This window comes from Phyllostomus hastatus, unplaced genomic scaffold (assembly GCF_019186645.2).
Source record: "Phyllostomus hastatus isolate PE091 unplaced genomic scaffold, TTU_PhHast_1.1 phas_scaffold_755, whole genome shotgun sequence".
Lineage (NCBI taxonomy): Eukaryota > Metazoa > Chordata > Mammalia > Chiroptera > Phyllostomidae > Phyllostomus > Phyllostomus hastatus.
In genome coordinates, this window is record NW_025334039.1 from 13,494,482 (window position 1) to 13,513,930 (window position 19,449).

The window sequence follows — 19,449 nt, forward strand, 5'->3', positions numbered from 1 at the left end:
ATCCCTCAAGCTACAGCACCTGCGTGGGAGCTCGGAGAAGATTGGCTCCAGGACATGGGGTCACACCTGCCCAGACTCATGATGGCAGCTCAGTAAACCTGGAAGGATACTATTCTGGCAAGTGAAGCCGAGTGTGGGAGGAATCGGAAATGAGGCTGCAGAGGAAGATTGGCCGCGGGGATTTAAAACCCAGACTTGGCGGCCATTAGGAGAGAGAACCCCGCGGCTTTGGCAGAGTGGGGACTCTCCCCTTCCCGCAGCCCTGAGGAGGAGAACCATGCTGCTTTGAGAAGGAGAACCATGTGGCTGTGGAGGTGCAGAGAGGATCACGGCCATTGAGAGGAGGAAGAACCGTGCTGCTTTAGGAGAGAGAACCACGCGGCCCGGACAGAGTGGGGACTCTCCCCTTCCCGCAGCCCTGAGAGGGAGAACCACGAGGCCTGGACAGAGTGGGGACCCCCACAGCTTTAGAAGGGGAACCACCACCTGGTTTTAGCAGAGATCCTGGCGACTCAGCCGAGGGTGCCGGGAACCCAGGGAGGTCTCCCAGTCGAGATGGAGGACTAACGAAGAACCAGAGGACTGTCTGAGCCATGGACTTCGTTTTCCTTTCCTGAGATACGGTACTCTGTACTGGGCAAAGGGGGAAGGAAGGAAGGACTGTGTCTGCTTGTGGGTGCTTTAAGGGACTTTAGGATTTTTGATAAAGACATTAGGTCATTACTTTAAGTTTGTATAGCATTAAATAAACATTTCCTTTCCTTTTCACAAATCTCTGGCATTGAGAGACATCTTTCCTATGGCGGCGGACAAAACGGACCTGGGGCCTTCTTTCAATAGTAGTATATTGTCTCAGGCTCCCCTTGTTGTGTTCTGTAACAATTTTATTTATATAGCGTTAGAAAATGACAAAACTGTAGAGATGGTGGTAGGTAGAGGACTGAGGTGGGGTGGGAGGTGAATGTGAATACAAAGAAGCAGCATAAAGGAGTTCTTTCATGGTGATTGACTAGTTCTACATCTTGATTTTGGTCATGTTAGGCTTTTATACTATTTTATATAATTTTTCAAGTTTAATTTTTACTACTTCCATGTAAGCATAAACTCATACTTTGTCCTTAATAATAGAGGAGATTGCTTTGTAGTAAAGTATAATACTGAACTTCTGTGTTGTTTATACCTATGGATGTACATAATCATTTTTTCACTTCTGTGCTTGTTTCTTCCACATTCACTACTTCCATAGTGATGAGTAGCTTTCCTATGTGATTTACACAATCTTTTACATTTTTCAATGGATATGAGCTTTTTATCTTAACTTTTGAACACCCACAAATAACTACCACCTTTGTAATGATTCAGAAACCAAAATTAACTCTCCACTTAACAGGCTTAATTCTCTGCAGTCCCTCTGCTCTTCTTACTCTGGTCACATCCCATAATCTTCACAGCCTGTTGTGAAATGTGCTAAGCATTTATCTCTGTGTGGTTCTTTTCTTGATGGCTAGAGGGTGGAAGTGCAAGAATGTTACCCTGCAGATCTTCACTTTATTTCTTTTACTCTAATTTGGATTTGTAAATTGTATTCTTGGGTTTATATTTAAGTAGAAAAAATATGTTCCCCAACTGTTTCAGATCCATCTACCTGACTCTGGCCCAGAGCTGACACTGGGACTAGAGGGTTGATATGCACTAGATCAGAGGAGATAGTGACAGGACAGTTGTCCTCACACAAAGGTTGATGCAAAGTCTTTCTCCCAGACTCTCTTTAGAGCAAGAGGATCTTTAGCATCTCAAAGACATGGTTTCTCTTTGCTTTATGCTGCTAATCAGTCTGATTCTTACTTAGTAGAAAGGCCTTACTTCTCTTTCAATCTTATTTCCTCTCAATGGGAGCTGAGTCTTCTTTAACTGAGAAATTTATTTAATATAGTTTAGTTGAAACAATTACTGAGGGATTAAAACTCAGATTGTGTCCAAGCAATTATTACCACTTAGAGAGACCCAGTCAAACTTTTCTAGCAGGATATACAAAAAGGTGAAAGTGATGTGGAAAAAAACTGGGATCATCAGTTATCAAATTTGTCATAGTGCTCATTTGATGATTGAATGCAGCCAGAAATTATAAAAGCTTATTGTTGGTTAGCTAGAGTGAATGTTGCTTCTGTTTGTCCCTCGTGTTTGAATAATGTGGCACAGAGACAGAATCAACCCTAGATTTACCATTTCTGGAAAAAGGAATTGTGGTAACAAGAGTCAGATAACATTCATTAAAGACATGAACCTAGTAAAAGTGGTAGTGATAACAAAGAAATATATTCTCTGAAATGCAAAATTCATTCAGAATATGTAAATATTCTCCAGTAGGACTTTATCTCATTAAGTATTTGATGATTACACTAACCCAGTTCCACTTATTGAACTGAAATGAGTAAAAAATGACAACTTATTTAAAATGGGGACAGATGAAAGAGAAAAAGACAAAGAAAGTAGTGTGAAAAAGGTCAATTTAGGAAGAAGAAACACAAGTAAAACACAGAGTTTCAACAGAACCCGATGGTTTAGGGAATGCTGAGCAGTTCAGTATTGCTTGTTCCTAAAACAACTGTAAGGAATGAGCTAATGATGCTAAAGAGAGAGAGAGAGTTCCAAATGTGGAGAGCTTCATGGGCTATGGGTTTTGAGTTTTCTAATGCAGTGTGCTGTTTCCCAGATTTCGATTTAAGGTAGCACATGGGAAGTTTTTGAAAAGTAAATGTACATATAGTTTGTGAAGTTCAGAAAAATTTCTATTATTTCATAGATATTTTTGGTAATAATATATATTCTACTATTGAACAAAATATTTATCTCAAGATAGTAAATGTAAAGAAGATCTTGGTTATATAGTAATAGAGTTAAAATGTAGGTATGGGAATATTCATTATGCTGGCATGCAAATAACTTAATTTTGGAAACTTGGTATAGCTGATTATAAAGCAGTAGTGCTTTTTTTTTAAACTTAATGTGGGTTTTTTTTAAAAGATTTTATTTATTTATTTTTATAGAGGTGAGGGAGGGAGAAAGAGAGAGAGAGAGAGAAACATCAATGTGCTGTTGCTGGGGGCCGTGTCCTGCAATCCAGGCATGTGCCCTGACTGGGAATCAAACCTGTGATGCTTTGGTTCACAGCATGTGAATGAGAAGCACAGTATCTCAATCCACTGAGATACGCCAGCCAGGGCTGCAGTAGTGCTTTTTAGGCAAGAAAATTACATCTTTTTGGCTTGCCTGTCCTTCTACTCTCCTCTCTTTCTTTTGATGAAGCTCAAGTAATATATAACAATCATTTGGGATACAAAGAGTTGAAAGTAAATGGAGCCACTTAAAAAGCTCTTGTAATCAGGGAGGTTAGAATTGTTTGGTGTCTGCACAAATACAGTGAGAGAAGAGAATGAAAAAGAGATAGAGTTAAAAAAGGAGAGAAAATGATAGGTTTATGAACACAGACTGTATCTTGTGAAAAGACACAGTTTGTTGGAGGTGGTGTAGCTTTAGGATGTTGGGATATAACTAGACAATAAAAAAGGCAGTTAGAGTAAAAGATATTGCTGTGTAGTAGTAGATGTTTGTCATTAATATTCTATAAAAATTTGAGCTAAATTAGAAGAATTTCCACCATTTCCCTTCTACCTAGCAACCTTCACTTTGAACCTCCCTTTAGGATTTCAGAGAGAGGTGAAATGTTTTGGAATATTCAGTTACATGTTTCTGAGTTTATCTTCCTAAGAGTAAACACCCAGTTCAGGGCCAGTTTTCGGAGTTTTATGCTGGTCAAGGAAGGTGTGACCCTCTCTGATCCTAAAGGAAGGTGAGTCCATAGTCTGAGGAGAGGTGACAACACTGACTGTTCAACAAAATTTCACTTGAGGAAAGAAGAATGTTTGTAGACTGAATTTTCCATGATGAGATGGGTGAAAATACCTAAATAATTAAAGAATAGCATTTGTCTATGAAGCTCAGAGTATTTATTATGAATAATTTCCTTTCAGCATAGGTACAGGTAAAAGCTCTGCAGTAAGGAAGGAGATAGGGCTCTCATTTATTGAAAAACAATGTTACAGAGGATTCTTTGAAGAATTACTTGCTCCCAGAATGGTGCTACATGGTGCTAAGCTCAACATCATCATATCCAGGGTCTTCTTGTCTCAGGACCAAAGTGGACCCTTTCTCTTCCAGTGAAATATTGACAGCTTCACCAGGAGACTGTAGAGAGATGCCTGAAACAATAAGGAAAATTCAGATTTCAGTGGTGACAAAAATACAAGACAGAGTCCTCTGGAGGAAGGAGACCAGTACAAAGTGGCTACCAAATTTGTGTGAAAGGCTAGATAGAGCTCCTTTAGACTGATTCTGCTTCTCTGTGTAGTATTGTCTTGATCTCCACAGTTTGGAAGGAGGTGAATGAATAATGACAAGGAGAGGAAAAAGACATGAATGCTCTCTTCCACATCAGTGACCTGATTTCTTAAGAAGTGAAGGCAGGAGATGACCTCTCAAGAGCACCTCAGATGACCTTGCCTCAACACTTCAATAACAGACCAAACCTGCCTAAAAGTTTCATGAGAACAGTCTGGGTCCTCTGTCAGATGCTGAAACGGAGCAGCTCAGTCAGATCCCCCTGTGCCCAGGGTCACATGCTCACATAACAGAAAGCGTAGTCCTAGGGAATGAAGGTTTTTGTCAATTGAAACATTGAGAGAAAATTGTATCTTAGTTTCCTTTCAGGGAGGAGATGTTATGAGTCTAATTTAGGGCTCTGCATATTTTGCGTTAATAGTGGGCAATGCCAACTTAAAACATTTGGTTACATGGTTCTCCCAAAACAAATTTTTATAGTTCAGAAATTTAATTTACATTGATATTAAAAAACTTTCCAGATTCCTTCTCACAATCTGAAGGAGCACCTATAATTATTGTCAGAACATATATTTCAGCTGGAGATATAAAATGGGAGCAAAGCCTCTGCTACTTGTAGAGATGTTTACATTAATTGATGGCAGACATGCACACACTTTGTTTCTCCTCTCAGAAGAGATGAAATGGCTACAATATACTGAGATAAAGAAGAGCTGATCTTATCTAAGTATCCAAATAAAGAAAAACTGACTGTCGATAGGTCCAGACTCAACTTGTCCATCACAAGGAAGTGAGGCTACTGGAGACCAAGCTGTCCACTCACCTCTTTGGGAATACCAGACATCACCTCGCTCTTTTGGGAAAAAACAATTGTCCCTCATGCCAGGGGAAGAAGGAATTTCAGAAATAGGTAATTTCTCAACATCATCATAACCATTTCCTATGGCATTGACATGTTGTCCTGGAGGCTCTGAAAACAGATAAGGATGTAGGTGAAATATCAAAATATGGTTGGACAAGGTGATGCCCTAAGTCCCTTCTAATGCAGGATTCTAATAGCTAATAAATATAGATACCATATTCCATGGTTGTCTCAAAGGTATATATTTGATCTCAATATTCTCTGACATAATTTAAATCTTTTAAATATCCCAAAATATCAAGGTCAATAATATTTTTCTAACATGGTCACTGATACAACAAAACATAAACAAAAGTTATTTTGCTATGAATCTCAGGTACTATTTTCAAGCATATGGTACAGAGTTGTAACATGTAATATGCACATATCAGTGAATAATGGAGAATGAATTTGGACCAAGAGAACCCAAGCTGTCCACGTGTCTTCTGAAGCTGTGGGAGACACAGAACTGGCAGGGAGAGGGAAGCCTGGATACAGGTCACTCAGAGATAGGAGATCCTTCCTGTCCCAGTCATAGGAGGTTTGTATTTTAATCCCCTCTAGAGTTCAGTTGACTTCAGGATTTAATCCCCAGGAAGTCTCCTGGGCATGCTTCATCCCAAGAGCTGCTCAACATTATTATCTGGAAAATATCCAGGAGAACACTTCTCTCTTATGTCTCTTATAAATAAGAGCTTGTGGCACTTGTTAAGTATAGGTACTAAGCACTCCAAAGTATTTCAGGGTTTATTGAAATCAGTTTTTATCTCAGTATACACATAATCCACTAAATGATCTAAACATTATACTATCTCAGGATCCAACCATACTTCCCAGTACTCACTCTTGATACAGAATTTTTTTTTAAAGATTTCTGTTTATATATTTTTTAAAGATTTTATTTTTGTTTATTTTTAGAGAGGAGAGAGAGAGAAAGAGCGAGAGTGAGAGAGAGAGAGAAACATCACTGTGTGGTTGCTGGGGGCTGTGGCTTGCAACCCAGGCATGTGCCCTGACTGAGAATTGAACCTGCGATGCCTGGTTCGCAGCCCATGCTCAATCCACTGAGCTAGGCCAGCCAGGGCTGATACAGAATTTTTAAGGTGATCAGTTTTAGGTGTTTTAATAAATGGCCTTTGAATCCATAATTCACTAGGTGTGTGTTTGTAACTGAGTAGGAGTAGCTGTGAATACAGAGAACTCAGTCTGATCTTTTCTTTCTGTGGTCACAGAGTAGACAGATGGAGGAAAAATTGTGAATTGGAAAGAAGGGATCCTTTCCATACTAATCGTAAGAGATGATGGAATTCTCCTCAGAAAGATTCTTCCTCTTCATCCTTATCATCTGAGGGAAGACCTACTATCTGGAGTAGAGTCAGAGTCTCCATTCCCCTCCTTGTCCCCTGTATAATACAGCAGCTTAGTCACTGAGTCATCAGACAGGTTTCTTGATAGGGAGAAAAACATACAGACAAATGGAAAAACTTTTTCCTTAGGAGACCCAGTGTCATTGTTTAGAAAAAACCTTGAGACTTCAGGCTTGTAGAGAGAGGGCTTTCAGCTCCTGGATTAGGAGGAGGTTGATTGTGTGAAGTTGAGTTGGTGGTTGGGTCTGTGCTTGCTGCAGATAACCCATGGCCAGCTCGTGAACAGAGAGGAAGGCATGGAACCCACCTGAGCTGTCTGACAAGTCCTCCTTCTCTAGTTTTATGGCGTAATCAATCTCCTGGTACACGACCTCATTGGGAGCATCTTCAACAGCAGATAAGGCTGGGGAATGTGGCATTAGTGTAGAGACTGCCCTGCAGATGTTCCTTTTACCAAGAGACAAAGCTTCTAGCACTCTGAAATGCTCATTCTTGGCAAATCCCTTGTGGGCTACTAGGGCCCCTTCTTAGCCCTGTGCCCCTTTGGGACAGAGCTAGGTTTCCCAACCCTGATTTTAATCCTATGCTGAATTCCACAGGCACTATTCACATAGGAGGTTATAAATTTTTAAAAGGAAACCTAAATTATTGAGCAGTTTTACATTCATTCCAGGACAAAGGATTCAATTCTTTCAAATTCTGAAGTTTGTTGAAGAGAAGGTAGAGTTTTGGCAGATAATAAGATGAAGATCAATATTTATGCACTTTTCTTGATATCACAACTCACCAGTTCAGTACCCTTCCCACTACTTTCCAGATCACTTAACCTCCCTACAGCCCATTATGGGGCTCTGCTCTCTGTGTAGCTGAATCCCCAGGATGGTAAGGGCCAGAAAAAGAAGAGCCCCAGTATGCTACAGAGGATCTCAGTAAGGAGGAGATACCAGAGATGAGCTGATCTGATTTGGTGCCAGGGAAGAGAAGTAGGTTGTGCATGCAGTTTTAGAGAGGTTGATCAATCCAGGAGAACACACCTTTATTCTTGTTATCTCCTGAGTCCTCAAGACCATGAAATCACCTTTCAGATACAGTGGATCTGCCTGAACCTCAAGGTGTGATCAACCCAGGTTTTGCCCTAAGCATTGTCAACCCAAACTGAACCTGGTTTTAAGGGATTTTTATACAATGGTAGCTGGTAAGGCTTTGGAGAATTACAGCTGCCACAAGTTTGTAGGATTATAAATTCCTGATCACTGGGTCTTTCCTATATGACATGATTAATTTTGCCAGAAATATGTAAATTCCATAGAGCAGGCCCCTAAAAATATGGATTCCTCTTGTATCACAGGAGATCAGGCAATAGTCCTCCCTGGAACCAGAGCACAGAATAGCGTATTAATTCAAGAAGTGCTTCTGGGTACAATGCTGGGTACAAGTGCTTCTGGGTGGGTGTAGCAACACCATTTTGATCTGTATTTTTTTAAAGATTTTATTTATTTATTTTTAGAGAGGGAAGGGAGGGAGAAAGAGAGAAAGAGAGAGAAACATCAATGTGTGGTTGCTGGGGGCCATGGCCTGCAACCCAGGCCTGTGCCCTGACTGGGAATCAAACCTGTGATGCTTTGGTTCGCAGCCCACACTCAATCCACTGAGCTACACCAGCCAGGGCTCTATTTTCTATTTACTCTCTCTTTTGTTCTTCTTTCCTACTTTCTTTTTAGTTAAATGAACATATGTAATATTCTGGTTTAATTCCTCTACCGGCTTTTTAGCTATATAACTTTACATCAATTTTTAGTGGTTCCTCTAGAAAATAGAACATGTAGCATTATCTTATCACATTCTGATTAGAGGAAAAACTGTACTAAGTCAGGTAAAATGTAAGAACTTTGCAACAGTGTGTTTCTATTACTCCCATGCCTGGTGCTACTGCAGTCATATGTATTACACCTCACATAGGTATTGATGACTATACTATATCTTTAAATCTGTAAAACTCATATAACTAAAAGTTCCAGGTTCTTCTGTGTATATTCTTTCTGGACCTCCTCTAAGTCTCATCTTCCTTGCTTTCTTGCCCACTTAGATGCAGGTTTGTGGGAGAGTGCTAATTTGTCCTCCATCAATTTCCAATAAAGAGAGATGAGTTGATGTAATTTGCTTAGAAGGCTTTATAAATAGTTGGACAAGAAATGAGGATTTCCTGAAAAATTAAGAGGAAGTGATGGAGAGGGAAGTCTGAATTTAAAAGGATTTGATAACTTTCTTGGCCATTGAGGCTCAGTTGGTTGGGCAGCATAGTGCAAACCAAAAGGTCATGAGTTAGATTCCTGGGGTGCGGGTTCAGGCTCTAGTTTGAGCTTGTGCAAGAGGTACATTTAAATAATGGAATACTATGCAGCAGTAAAAGAGAATAAATTCTTATCTTTTGCATGGATGGATCTGGAGACTATTATGCTCCAGAAGTGAAATAAGCTAGTCAATGAAAGACAAATACCATAAGATCTTACTTATAAGTGGAATCTAATGAAAAACAGAAACTGGTGAGAAAAATAGAGACAGAGGCATAGAAATCATGCAACAGACCAACACCTGTGAGAGAGGAGGAAGGAAAAGGGGACTGGTTGAAAGGAGGTGAAGGAATTAGTCAATGAACATATAAGAATAAACCATGGACATGGACAATGGGGTGGGAATTGACTGTGGGGATGAGGGTGGACTGGGTGGGGAAGGGTAAAGAGGGAAAATTAGGACAATTGTAACAGCATAAACAATAAAATATTTAAAATAACAGAGGGTAGGAGCTCCTTCTTTCTGCTGTGTAGTATTCCATTGTGTAAGTGTACCAGTGTTTTGATCCACTCATTTACTAATGGGCACTTAGGTTGCTTCTAGCACTTGGCTATTGTAAACTGTGCTGTTATCAACATTGGGGTGCATAGGTTCTTTTGAATTAGTGTTTCAGGATTCTTAGGGTATAATCCTATCAGTGGAATTGCCAGGTCAAAAGCAGTTCCATTTTTAGTTTTTTGAGGAAATTCCATACTGTTTGCCACAATGGTTGCACCAGTCTGCCTTCCCACAAAAGTGTGTACTAGGGTTCCCTTTTTCTCTACATCCTCACCTGCACTTGTTGTTTGTTGTACTGCTTATGATGGCCATCATTCCCTTCACGACAGCATGGATGAAATTGGAGATCATTATGCTAAGTGATATAAGGCAAGGGGTGAGAGACAAATGCCATATGATGTCACCTACACCTGAAACCTAATCAACATAACAGACAAACAAGGAAAATATAACCAGAAACATTAAAATAAAGAACAAGCTGAAAACAACCAGAGGGAAGAGGAGAGGAGGGTAACGGGGTAAAGAAGAGGAAGGGTCATTAAGGAACATATATAAAGGACCCATGGACAAAGCCAAAGGGGGTTAGGTTTGAGGGTGGGAGTTCAGGTTCCGTAAGGTGGAGAGTGGTGTGGGGAAAATGGAGACAACTGTACCTGGAAAACAATAAAAAAATGAAAGAAAAAAAAAAAGAGATGATGTTATGGAAAAACAGCTACCAAGATTACACAGTGCTTCCTCCCTCCCAAGGAACATGAAAGTTAGAGAAAGGCACATGGTCTAAGTGATACTATCAAACATATGAGGTCATCCAAATTTTGAACCTACAAGAAGAATGGGCATTGAGAAGTTCAAATTCATCCTGTCTAGGTCAGAGACAAAATACGACAGAGATGAATTAATTCCACTCACCTGTCTGAAAAGCTCTCACTCCATTCTCCTCTGGGAGTGCTTCCTGCTCACCCATCTGAGAGGCAGAAGGAGCCTTGGGCACTGGTAGCTCTTCTGCATCATCGTAACCCTCAGCAAAGGCATCAGTCCTCTCAGCTGAGGCTTCTATGGGCAAAGGGATCAGGTAAAACCACAGTAAATGGGTTGGTTTAGACAATACCTACAGTCCTTTCTGACCCAGAGATTCTGATGGTTTCTAAACAGAGGCACCATTCACACCATGCTTTAACGGGTCTTTCCAAGACCATTTAATTCATTTCTGTGTGCCAGGAAACCAGAAAATGATCCAAATATGTCAGTATTTCTTGATTAAAAGTAAAAATTTATCAAAGGAACTCTGAAACTGGAGACTGTTACTAAAATATTATATCAGGTTATACTTTCCAGATGTTATTTTTAAAAATAATTTGTGCTCTTGTGACTGAATGAGGGTGGTTGTGGACACTGAGAGCCTAACCCCATAATGGGGCATTGCAGAGCTGCCAGAGAAGAGGGAGACTGGAGCCCAGTAAGACAAAGGAACCCTCTCATCTCAGTCAAAGGGAGACTATTCCCCCTGGCTGTCATCTGTGGGGGAAGTTCCCTTGCCCCCAGTGCCCAGCCAGGACAGATCTACCTCTCCTACCTAGAACAGATTTATAGTCACTATTTTACTCACCATCCCTGGTATAATATGGCAGTTTTGTTACTGAGTCATCTGACAGGAACTCTAAAGTGGAGAAAAACATCATGAAAACAAACAGAACAATCCTTTCTGTGTCCAGAGGTTGCACAGTAAGGCCAGAAGAAATGATGGGTTAGAATGGTTTTGTGGTGTCAAGGGAAGGCTTGAAGCTCCAGGGACTGTGGACAGACTCCTCATGCCTCTGTGAGCCTGGGGTATATGTGGGGTCTGCATATGTTGAGAAAACCAGGCTCCAAGCCAGTGGATGGCTGAGAAGTAGAGGTTCCAGGAGGACAAGGCAGGGACACTCACCTGAGCTGCTCAGTAGATCCTCTTTCTTTGGTGTTACAAGATAGTCAATCTCCTCATACACAGCCTGGTCAAAAGCGTCTTCAAAGCTGGATAAGGCTGAGCAAACCACCAGCAGGTCAGAGATTGCCCCCTGACAGTGCTGAACCAACAGGATGATCCTTCATTGTATTTCCACTCACACTGGAAAAACCCTCACGGTTTTCAGGGCTCCTGTGTAGTCTTATGCCCAAGCACCATGCCTGCACTTTTTTCCTTTGTCTAATCCTGTATCCAAAGGTCAGCTCCTACTCTTACCGGCCTCATATAAAAAGCCATGACTTCGGAGTGCTCATACCCCACTCTCTAGATTGTCTGTATATTCAGTCCTTAGTGGGTAATGAGGGGCAGAAGGATTTTGCAAACTAATAGAGTAAGAACAGATACCTTTCCCAGTTTCCCCTTGGCACCCCTGCCCCATTTCCTGCCTGAATACACTTTCCATGTTACACAGTACCCCATGCAGCTCACCTCTGTGCTCCATTCTCCATCTGTGCAGCTGAATCACTAGGATGATGAGGACCAGGAAGAGAAGGGCCCCCAGGATGAGGCAAAGGATCCAAGGCAGGGAAAAGACACCAGGGACAGGCCTTGGGACAGATCTGGTCCCTAAAAGAACAAAGCCAAGAGGATTTGGAGCAGGGCATATGTACAGTTAGTCTCACTTACACCAACATTTCCAGAGAGCTCAGGACAGTGAAGTACCAGCTTCCAACATAATGGGATTGACTGCCACCCTGGTGGGCACTCTCTCAGCCCATGTCCTAAGATAAATTCAACTCCACTCCAGCATCATCCATGGGAATGCTGGGGGTTATCAGGGAGCACTGGAAGTACAAGAATCTTTGAGGGCCAGGGCACAGCTTCAGCCCCTTCTCTTGGCCTTCACCAGACTAAAACACCAAACCATCTTGGCATAGGTGTCGGCTGCTGAGGAGCTACAATCATGGGCAGGTGAAGAAATCCTTAGAACCAGCCTCCTATGGCCTGAAGTCATGAGAAACTTCTGGCACAGTGAACCAAGGAAGGGGAAGTTTGTCCAAGGAAAATACCTGATAACTCCCCAGTACCTAGTTACTCCTTGGGATGTTTCTTTTCTGAGTTGGCTAATTCTGTCAGAGGTTCTATAGAATATGTCCCAAGAATTTGACCATGGTCTCACACCCATGGATGGTGGCACTGTACCTGCTGTAGTGGTTGGCAATGTTGTTCTTTTACCTAGAGAGAAAAACAGGAGTTTGGAGCACAGGAATTGGCCAGAATGCACGGTAATTCACTTTTCTCACATAAGCCCTTCAATCTCCCTTTGGTTAGCATAATATCAATATTGTGTCCTCCCAGTTCCCCCTTTCCTAATCCAGGGCTTCAGCCCCTAGGTTCTTTCTGAATACCAATTTCCCATCTCATCTCAGCCCAGCTCATTGCTGTGCCCCTGCTCCAGCTAAACTGGAATCCAATCCACTCTCCACCACTTACCAGAGCACTTTACTCCAGCGTCCTCCTTGTGCTTGCAGTCACTCTGCCCCCAGGGCTGTGCAGCACAGGCCCACAGGGAGGACTCCTTGCCCCTGCAGTGCACCTCATCCAGCCAGATGTGCCCTTTTCCTGGGCCAAAAGCTGCCTCCTGTAGGGCTTCCAGGGCAGAGCCACAGCCCAGCTGCTGACACACCACCTCGGCCTCTGCCAGGCTCCAGGAGTCATCACACACTGTGCCCCAGGAGCCATTGTGCCAAACCTCCACTCGTCCTGAGCACTCAGTGTCTCCATTCCTGAGTCGGAGCTTGTCCCTGTCTGACAAGGCAGCAGGACCTAATGTTACCTCCCCTGGTGGAAAGGAAGAAGCCCACAGGGGAGTTGTTATTGACTCATGTACCTGTGCAGGGCCCAGCAGAAGGACAGCTCTTGGGTTTCATTCCTGCAGAAGCAGACAATGGGGAAGCACTGGATCAGGGAAAGGTGGACATGGTCTTGCCCCACAACAAGATTATTTGGTGCCCTAGGCTCAGTTCAATGAAAATTGAGAAAGCACAGGACTTATAGATAATCTATTGGCCTGAGTTACTGAGTCATTCATTGGACCCTAGCCTCTATCACTAGCTGAAATTACTTTATCTGTTTACTTGTTTATCACTCTCCACATTCCACTACAAATCCAAATACAAACATACCCCACACCCCCACCCCAATGAAAGTTCCCCTAGAGGAAAAACCTTGCATTTCTTATTCACATCTGTGTTTCTGCTATTAGGACACTGCCTGGCACATTGTACACATTCATTCAACAAGTAAACATTGAGAATCTTCTATAAATGCTATGTTAGGAGCTTGATCAACAGTTATTGAATGAATCACTGCATAAGATCCAGTGAAATATAAATCTCTTAAATCTTGCTAATCAGTACAATAATAAAGGAAATATAAATTAATATTAACAACATGTGGTAATAAATAGTGAATGTTAAAAACAAGTAAGTCCTAGATTACAGAAATAATTTGTATCCAATATTGCACTTACACTTTTAAAAGGAAAATTATGCAACACACTTTTAACTTTCCTTTTAATTTTTTCAGTGTGAAAAATGGACAAGCAAAAAAGAGACTACAGGGACAGGACACACTTTTTAAAAGGACTAGAACAATTAGAATTTAGAGAAAGATAGTTTACTAGCTAGTCAGGGAGACAAAAATGTGTCTATGAAACTCAAATAAATATACTAAGAAGAACTTTATTAAGCAGACACAGAGCAAAAATACATGGAAAAATTGAAACAAAATAAATGGACACAATTCAAAACAACACAAGTAAACAGAAGTATATACAGTTCTTGCCATAAAATGTCAGTTTGGTCTTACCTTTCCATCTCATCCTATCAAACCTCCTGCCCTATGCAGAAAACATCTCTGAAAATGATGGCAGGACCTCTCTTGGGTGGTACTTCAGGATTCAAAACATCACTAACCCTCAGTTGTTGGGTTTGATTGTAGAAAATTATTATTGGTATAAGGACTTATAGTTTAATATTTCTTCAGTCTTTCAGAAGAGTAAGATCATAAAGATGAAGAAAGAGAGGCAAGGAAGGGAGTGAGTCTCTGCCTATAAAATATCTATTTCTCCCTGCTGTGGATTTCTGGCAACTCCCATCATATTGTCCAAAGTATACCTGAATGAGGTGTAGTGTGGTGGAGGGGAGCAAACGAAGGGTCAGGAAATAATGTTTAGGGGAGAGAAAACACTGTGAAAATGTAAAAGAAGGGAGGAAGAGATGGAAAGAAGAGAGGGAGGGAAATAGGGAGAAGGAGGAAAAAGAAAGCAAAGCAAAGCATCTGTTACCCTTATTCAGACTTCAAGTAGAATGAGACTTGTGGGCTTTGTAAGCGTATTAATTTTGGAAAGTCTATGTGATTTGGCTTAAGAGTCAGGTTCTGGAAAAATGTCAGCATCTTCTATCCAGATATGAAGAAGAAAATTGAAAATGATTAACCTGAGAAAATAATTTGACCATATCCTAATATTTGTGTGTATGTGCTGCTGCTTTCCTCCTGATCTAATAATATAAACATTGGGAGTAATCTTATAGTAATAAACTCACTAGTATGTAGAGATACATGATGAAAATATTTATCAAAAAATTACTTGTATAGGAGAAAATTGAAGATAAGTGGACTACCAATAAATAAGCAAGTGGTTATATAAACTGTAATACCAACTTTTGTGAATGAAATATTTGCCATTATTTAAATGAGTTATATCCACCTGGAGGACAGTGTGGTGATTGCAGTGGAGAGGAGGGGGGTGGATGAAGAAGAAGGTATAATGGGAATAAATGGTAATAGAAAAATACTATAAAATACATTATTAAAAAACCAATTTAATAATAACATGTATGACTGAATCTCAGTTTTGTAAAAACCAATAATAAGATACCATCCACAAAAATCCTTTTATGGGTACGAGCATGGAAATGCTTTAGTGAAAATGGATGAATTTAGAAAATGGTACTTATTAGTTCATTAATACTGTTTATATCCAGACAATATAAATGAACAAGTAGTCATAGGATATGATTCATTTCTCCTTTTACATTTTATATGTCTTCCCTGCTTACAGTAAATAAGCAATGTTTTTGTGATTTAAGTGAAAGAGAAAGGAGTTGGCCTTTTTCTAATCTTAAAACAAACTAGTGGAAAGTACACAAATTCCCTTGTGCCAAGCCTGGTACAAGCCCAATAGAAGCAAGTGCAGCTGATTCAGTGAAGGGACAGAGACAAGCAAAAGGGGATATAAGGAAAGGCTGGCAGGCCAATCTGCTTGCCTCCAGTGTTCTTTTATGTATAACAGTGTTCATTCCCTGGGGGACCATCAGAGTGGCAAGAGTCTCTTATGATACTTGTGCTTGGAATAAACCAAAACCTGCCTCCTGATAACCTCCATCCATCTTGTCAGGGCCCCACCCCCTGTAGCAGCTCATGGTGTGTCCCCTACCTCTTCCATGGGAAGTCCTCCAGAGTGTGAGGCCAATAACCAGGCTACATCCACTCTGGAATTTCTGCTAATTAACCTAATTACAGAATCTCCGTGACATTTCCAGCTGTTTTTACAAATGGCACATGTGCACCTAGACAGTGAAATGTGCTAGCATCACTTCTAAAGGCAGTTCATCCTACTATGGATCAATACATTAATCACTTTGGTAATTAAAATAAATTTATTTCCAGCATTGGATACAATATTCCAGCACCTTACTTCCAACTTTCTGCCCTTCACAGTTTCTCAAGAGTATTGCATGTATTTGCACCATCACCTTACGCTTTTGATATTTTTATTCCTTGTTTCTACCCTCTTCCCAACACTCCACGCTCAAAAAAGGTCTAGTTAAGACAATCAATGACATACAAGGACTTTAATGGGTACAGCTCAGTTCTCATTTACTTAGTGTCACTGTAGTATTTAACACATACGAGTATTCCCTTTCCCTTGAAACATTTTTTTTTAATCTGGCTTCCAAATGCAATATTTTCTCAGATCTATTTCTCTGTCAGCTCCAGTTCATAGAATTCTCTGCCCATTTTTGAAGTATTAATGTTCTTTGGATTCTGTTCTAGGAATGTTTATTTTCCTATGATTTCATCCACTCTGATGTAGGCATCTCTATGACAACTTTGTATCTCCCACCCAAATTTTCTTTGTAAACTCAAATTGCCTAATGACATCTATCTCCACCTGAGTGGACTTATTCACTTTGAATTTAACATACTCAAAATCTGTAGGTTTTTTCCCACAAAGTTCTGTGTTTCCCATATTAAGAAAAGGCACTGCCATATTTCTAGCAGTCAGCTTTGACTCCCACAAGCTATTTTAAGTCACCATTATGCATAGATATTCCCATACAATAATCCTCTGTTTATCTTGTACTGAAAGAATGCTTTCTATTATTTATTTATTTATTTATTTATATTTATTGATGAGAGAAAGAGAGAGAAATATCAGTTTGTTGTTCCACTTATTTATGCATTCATTTGTTGATTCTCAGATGTGCCTTGACTGGGGGTGGAACTCCATAAACCAAGAATTTGAAGAAACATTCATCCATAACAGAAGGAGGGGTGGAGATGGGCAGATGGGCAGAGAGAACCTGTTGCAAGGCAGCGGACCATACAGGCAAGGTGGGAGCTGGCTGGCTGGAAAACTAAAGACTCAAAACCTCTGTTTGTAGAATCCTGTGGGGGTTGTGAAGGTGGGAGAAACTCCTAGTCTCACAAGAAAGTTGGTTGGAAATGGGGCTAGAGATGAGCAAGTGAGCAAGTGGCATTGTTCCCTCTCTGACCCATCTCCTACAAACAGTGCCACAATGCAGCAAAGAGGGTTGCCCCACCCTGGTGAATACTTAAGACACCCCCCATTACAACACAGCAGGTACACTGAGACAAAGACATATGGCCTAAATGAATGAACAGGTCAAAATTATACAAAAAGAGCTAAGCAATGAAGAGACAGAGAAGCTATCGGATGCAGAGTTCAAAACACTGGCAATCAGGATGCTCACAGAATTGATTGAACTCATTTGAAAAGTGAAGGAAGAAATGGAGTCTATAACAAAGTGAAATGAAGGAAAATATACAGGGAACCAAAAGTGAAGGGAAGGGCACCAGGACTCAAATCAATGACTTGGAACAAAAGGAAGAAATAAGCATTCAATGGGAACAGAATGAAGAAACAAGAATGCAAAAAAATGAGGAGAGGCTTAGGAACCTCTGGGACAACTTTAAGTGTTCCAACATCTGAATCATAGGGGTGCCAGAAGGAGAAGAGGAAGAGCAAGATATTGAAAACTTATTTTAACAAATAATGTGGGAAAATTTTCTCAATCTGGCAAAGGAAATGGACTTTTAGGAAGTCCAGGAAGCTCAGAGAGTCCCAAAGAAAGTAGACCCAAGGAAAAATATATCAAGACACAACATAATTAAGTTACCCAAGAGAAAGATAAGGAGAGAATCTCAAAAGCCCCAAGAGGAAAGGAGAGTTACCTACAAAGGAGTTCCCATAAGACTATCAGCTGATTTCTCAAAAGAAATCTTACAGGCAAGAAGGTGCTGGAAAGAAATATTTGAAGTCATGAACAGCAAGGAACTACATCCAAGATTGCTCTATTCAGCAAAGCTATCATTTAGAATGGAAGGGCAGATGAAGTGCTTCCCATATAAGGTCAAGTTAAAGAAGTTCTTGATTTTTGGGGGCTAAGATGACGTCGGAGTAGAAAGTAGCAGATTTGGCTTCCCACTGCTCAGGGGAGAAAATTCTGACCGATCTATGGAGTAGAGAAGCAAGCAACCAACATACTTCAGCATAAGTGAAAATAGGGGACCAAGGATTGTGGTGGAACCCAAAAACCGGACCCTAAGAAGAGTGCTGCAACAAAGTAGGGTCCTAGGGACCAGTGTGTGGTCCGGGGGCTGCAGTCCCAGGCCCAGGGCCCACTGCTGCGTTTGCCACAGAGACCTTGGGAGAGAGCCAGGACAACTGCCCCCTCTCCAGCCAAACAAGGTCTGAGTGGCACTGGGAGGAATCCAGGTGCTAGCAAACACACAAGGGCTGTGAGCACCTTTGGAGGCTGTGGAGACTAGAGAGGCTGGGTTGCTCAGCAGGCCCTGACCCCCACAGTCACGGGTCTGGCTGGAAAGTTTGGCTGCGGGAGAAGCCAGGCCATTGTGCGGAGAGGCAGGCTTGAACAGGAGGAATTTCTCAAGAGGAAGGAATGAATAGACAGACACTGTTTGGGGAATTCTCCTAAAGTGATCAGTTGGTCCAGCCTCCCTGCCACCCAGCCGTGGGCGCGAGCGGGCGCTCGTGTAGGGAGACCATCCCCGCACCCCAGTCCACAGCAGTAACCCTGGGGAAAGACCTGATTCCTACACCCAGGGCGCAAAGCTGAGGAGCCACCTTAGCTTCCCAGACAGTGAGAGCCAATGCGAGCTCCACTGACCGAGGAAGAAAAGCCATACCAATCATCCCTCAGCCTGCCGCAGCCAGCAAGAACAGAAAAACCGGTTTGGCCACTTTGAAACCAAGAGACTTTTTAATTTGGTTCTATTTTTTAAAATAATTTTTAATTTTTAAATTTTTATTGTTTTTATTCTCGATTTCTTTTTCCTCTTTCCTGATTTCTTGTTTTATTCCTTCCTCCTTCCTTTCCTCCAATTTTATCTCTTCTTCCTTCCTTCGTCTGCCTTTTCTATTTTTACTTTTCAAATTTTTTTCTAAATACCTACAAATGAGACAAAATCCTGGATCTGTGAAAAGACCAAAGTTGAACCCAAAGAAGGGGCAACACAACAGCTGGGACAGTGAGACAAATTTCACTCTGCTATTACAGAGAACCTGCAAGTTATTGCATATTTGTATTCTTCTTCTTCTTCCAGTATTCCTACATCTTTTTAAATCGTATTTTTTGTATTCCTCTTATTTTTGTATAGTC

The 19,449-nt window shown here is 41.2% G+C and overlaps 1 protein-coding gene across 1 annotated transcript in view; it reads right to left on the minus strand.

The window, feature by feature from the left end:
* The window catches only part of LOC123810582 (antigen WC1.1-like), a 156,186-nt gene that overhangs the window by 98,485 nt on the left and 38,252 nt on the right, over window positions 1–19,449 (minus strand). The window contains exons 9-16 of the mRNA XM_045826364.1: window positions 13,350–13,391; window positions 12,953–13,267; window positions 12,662–12,694; window positions 11,948–12,085; window positions 11,441–11,536; window positions 11,123–11,173; window positions 10,426–10,569; window positions 5,222–5,368 (exon numbers count right to left, since the gene is read on the minus strand). Coding sequence (XP_045682320.1) covers window positions 5,222–5,368; window positions 10,426–10,569; window positions 11,123–11,173; window positions 11,441–11,536; window positions 11,948–12,085; window positions 12,662–12,694; window positions 12,953–13,267; window positions 13,350–13,391 — 966 coding nt within the window. The remainder of the gene's footprint in view (window positions 1–5,221; window positions 5,369–10,425; window positions 10,570–11,122; window positions 11,174–11,440; window positions 11,537–11,947; window positions 12,086–12,661; window positions 12,695–12,952; window positions 13,268–13,349; window positions 13,392–19,449) is intronic.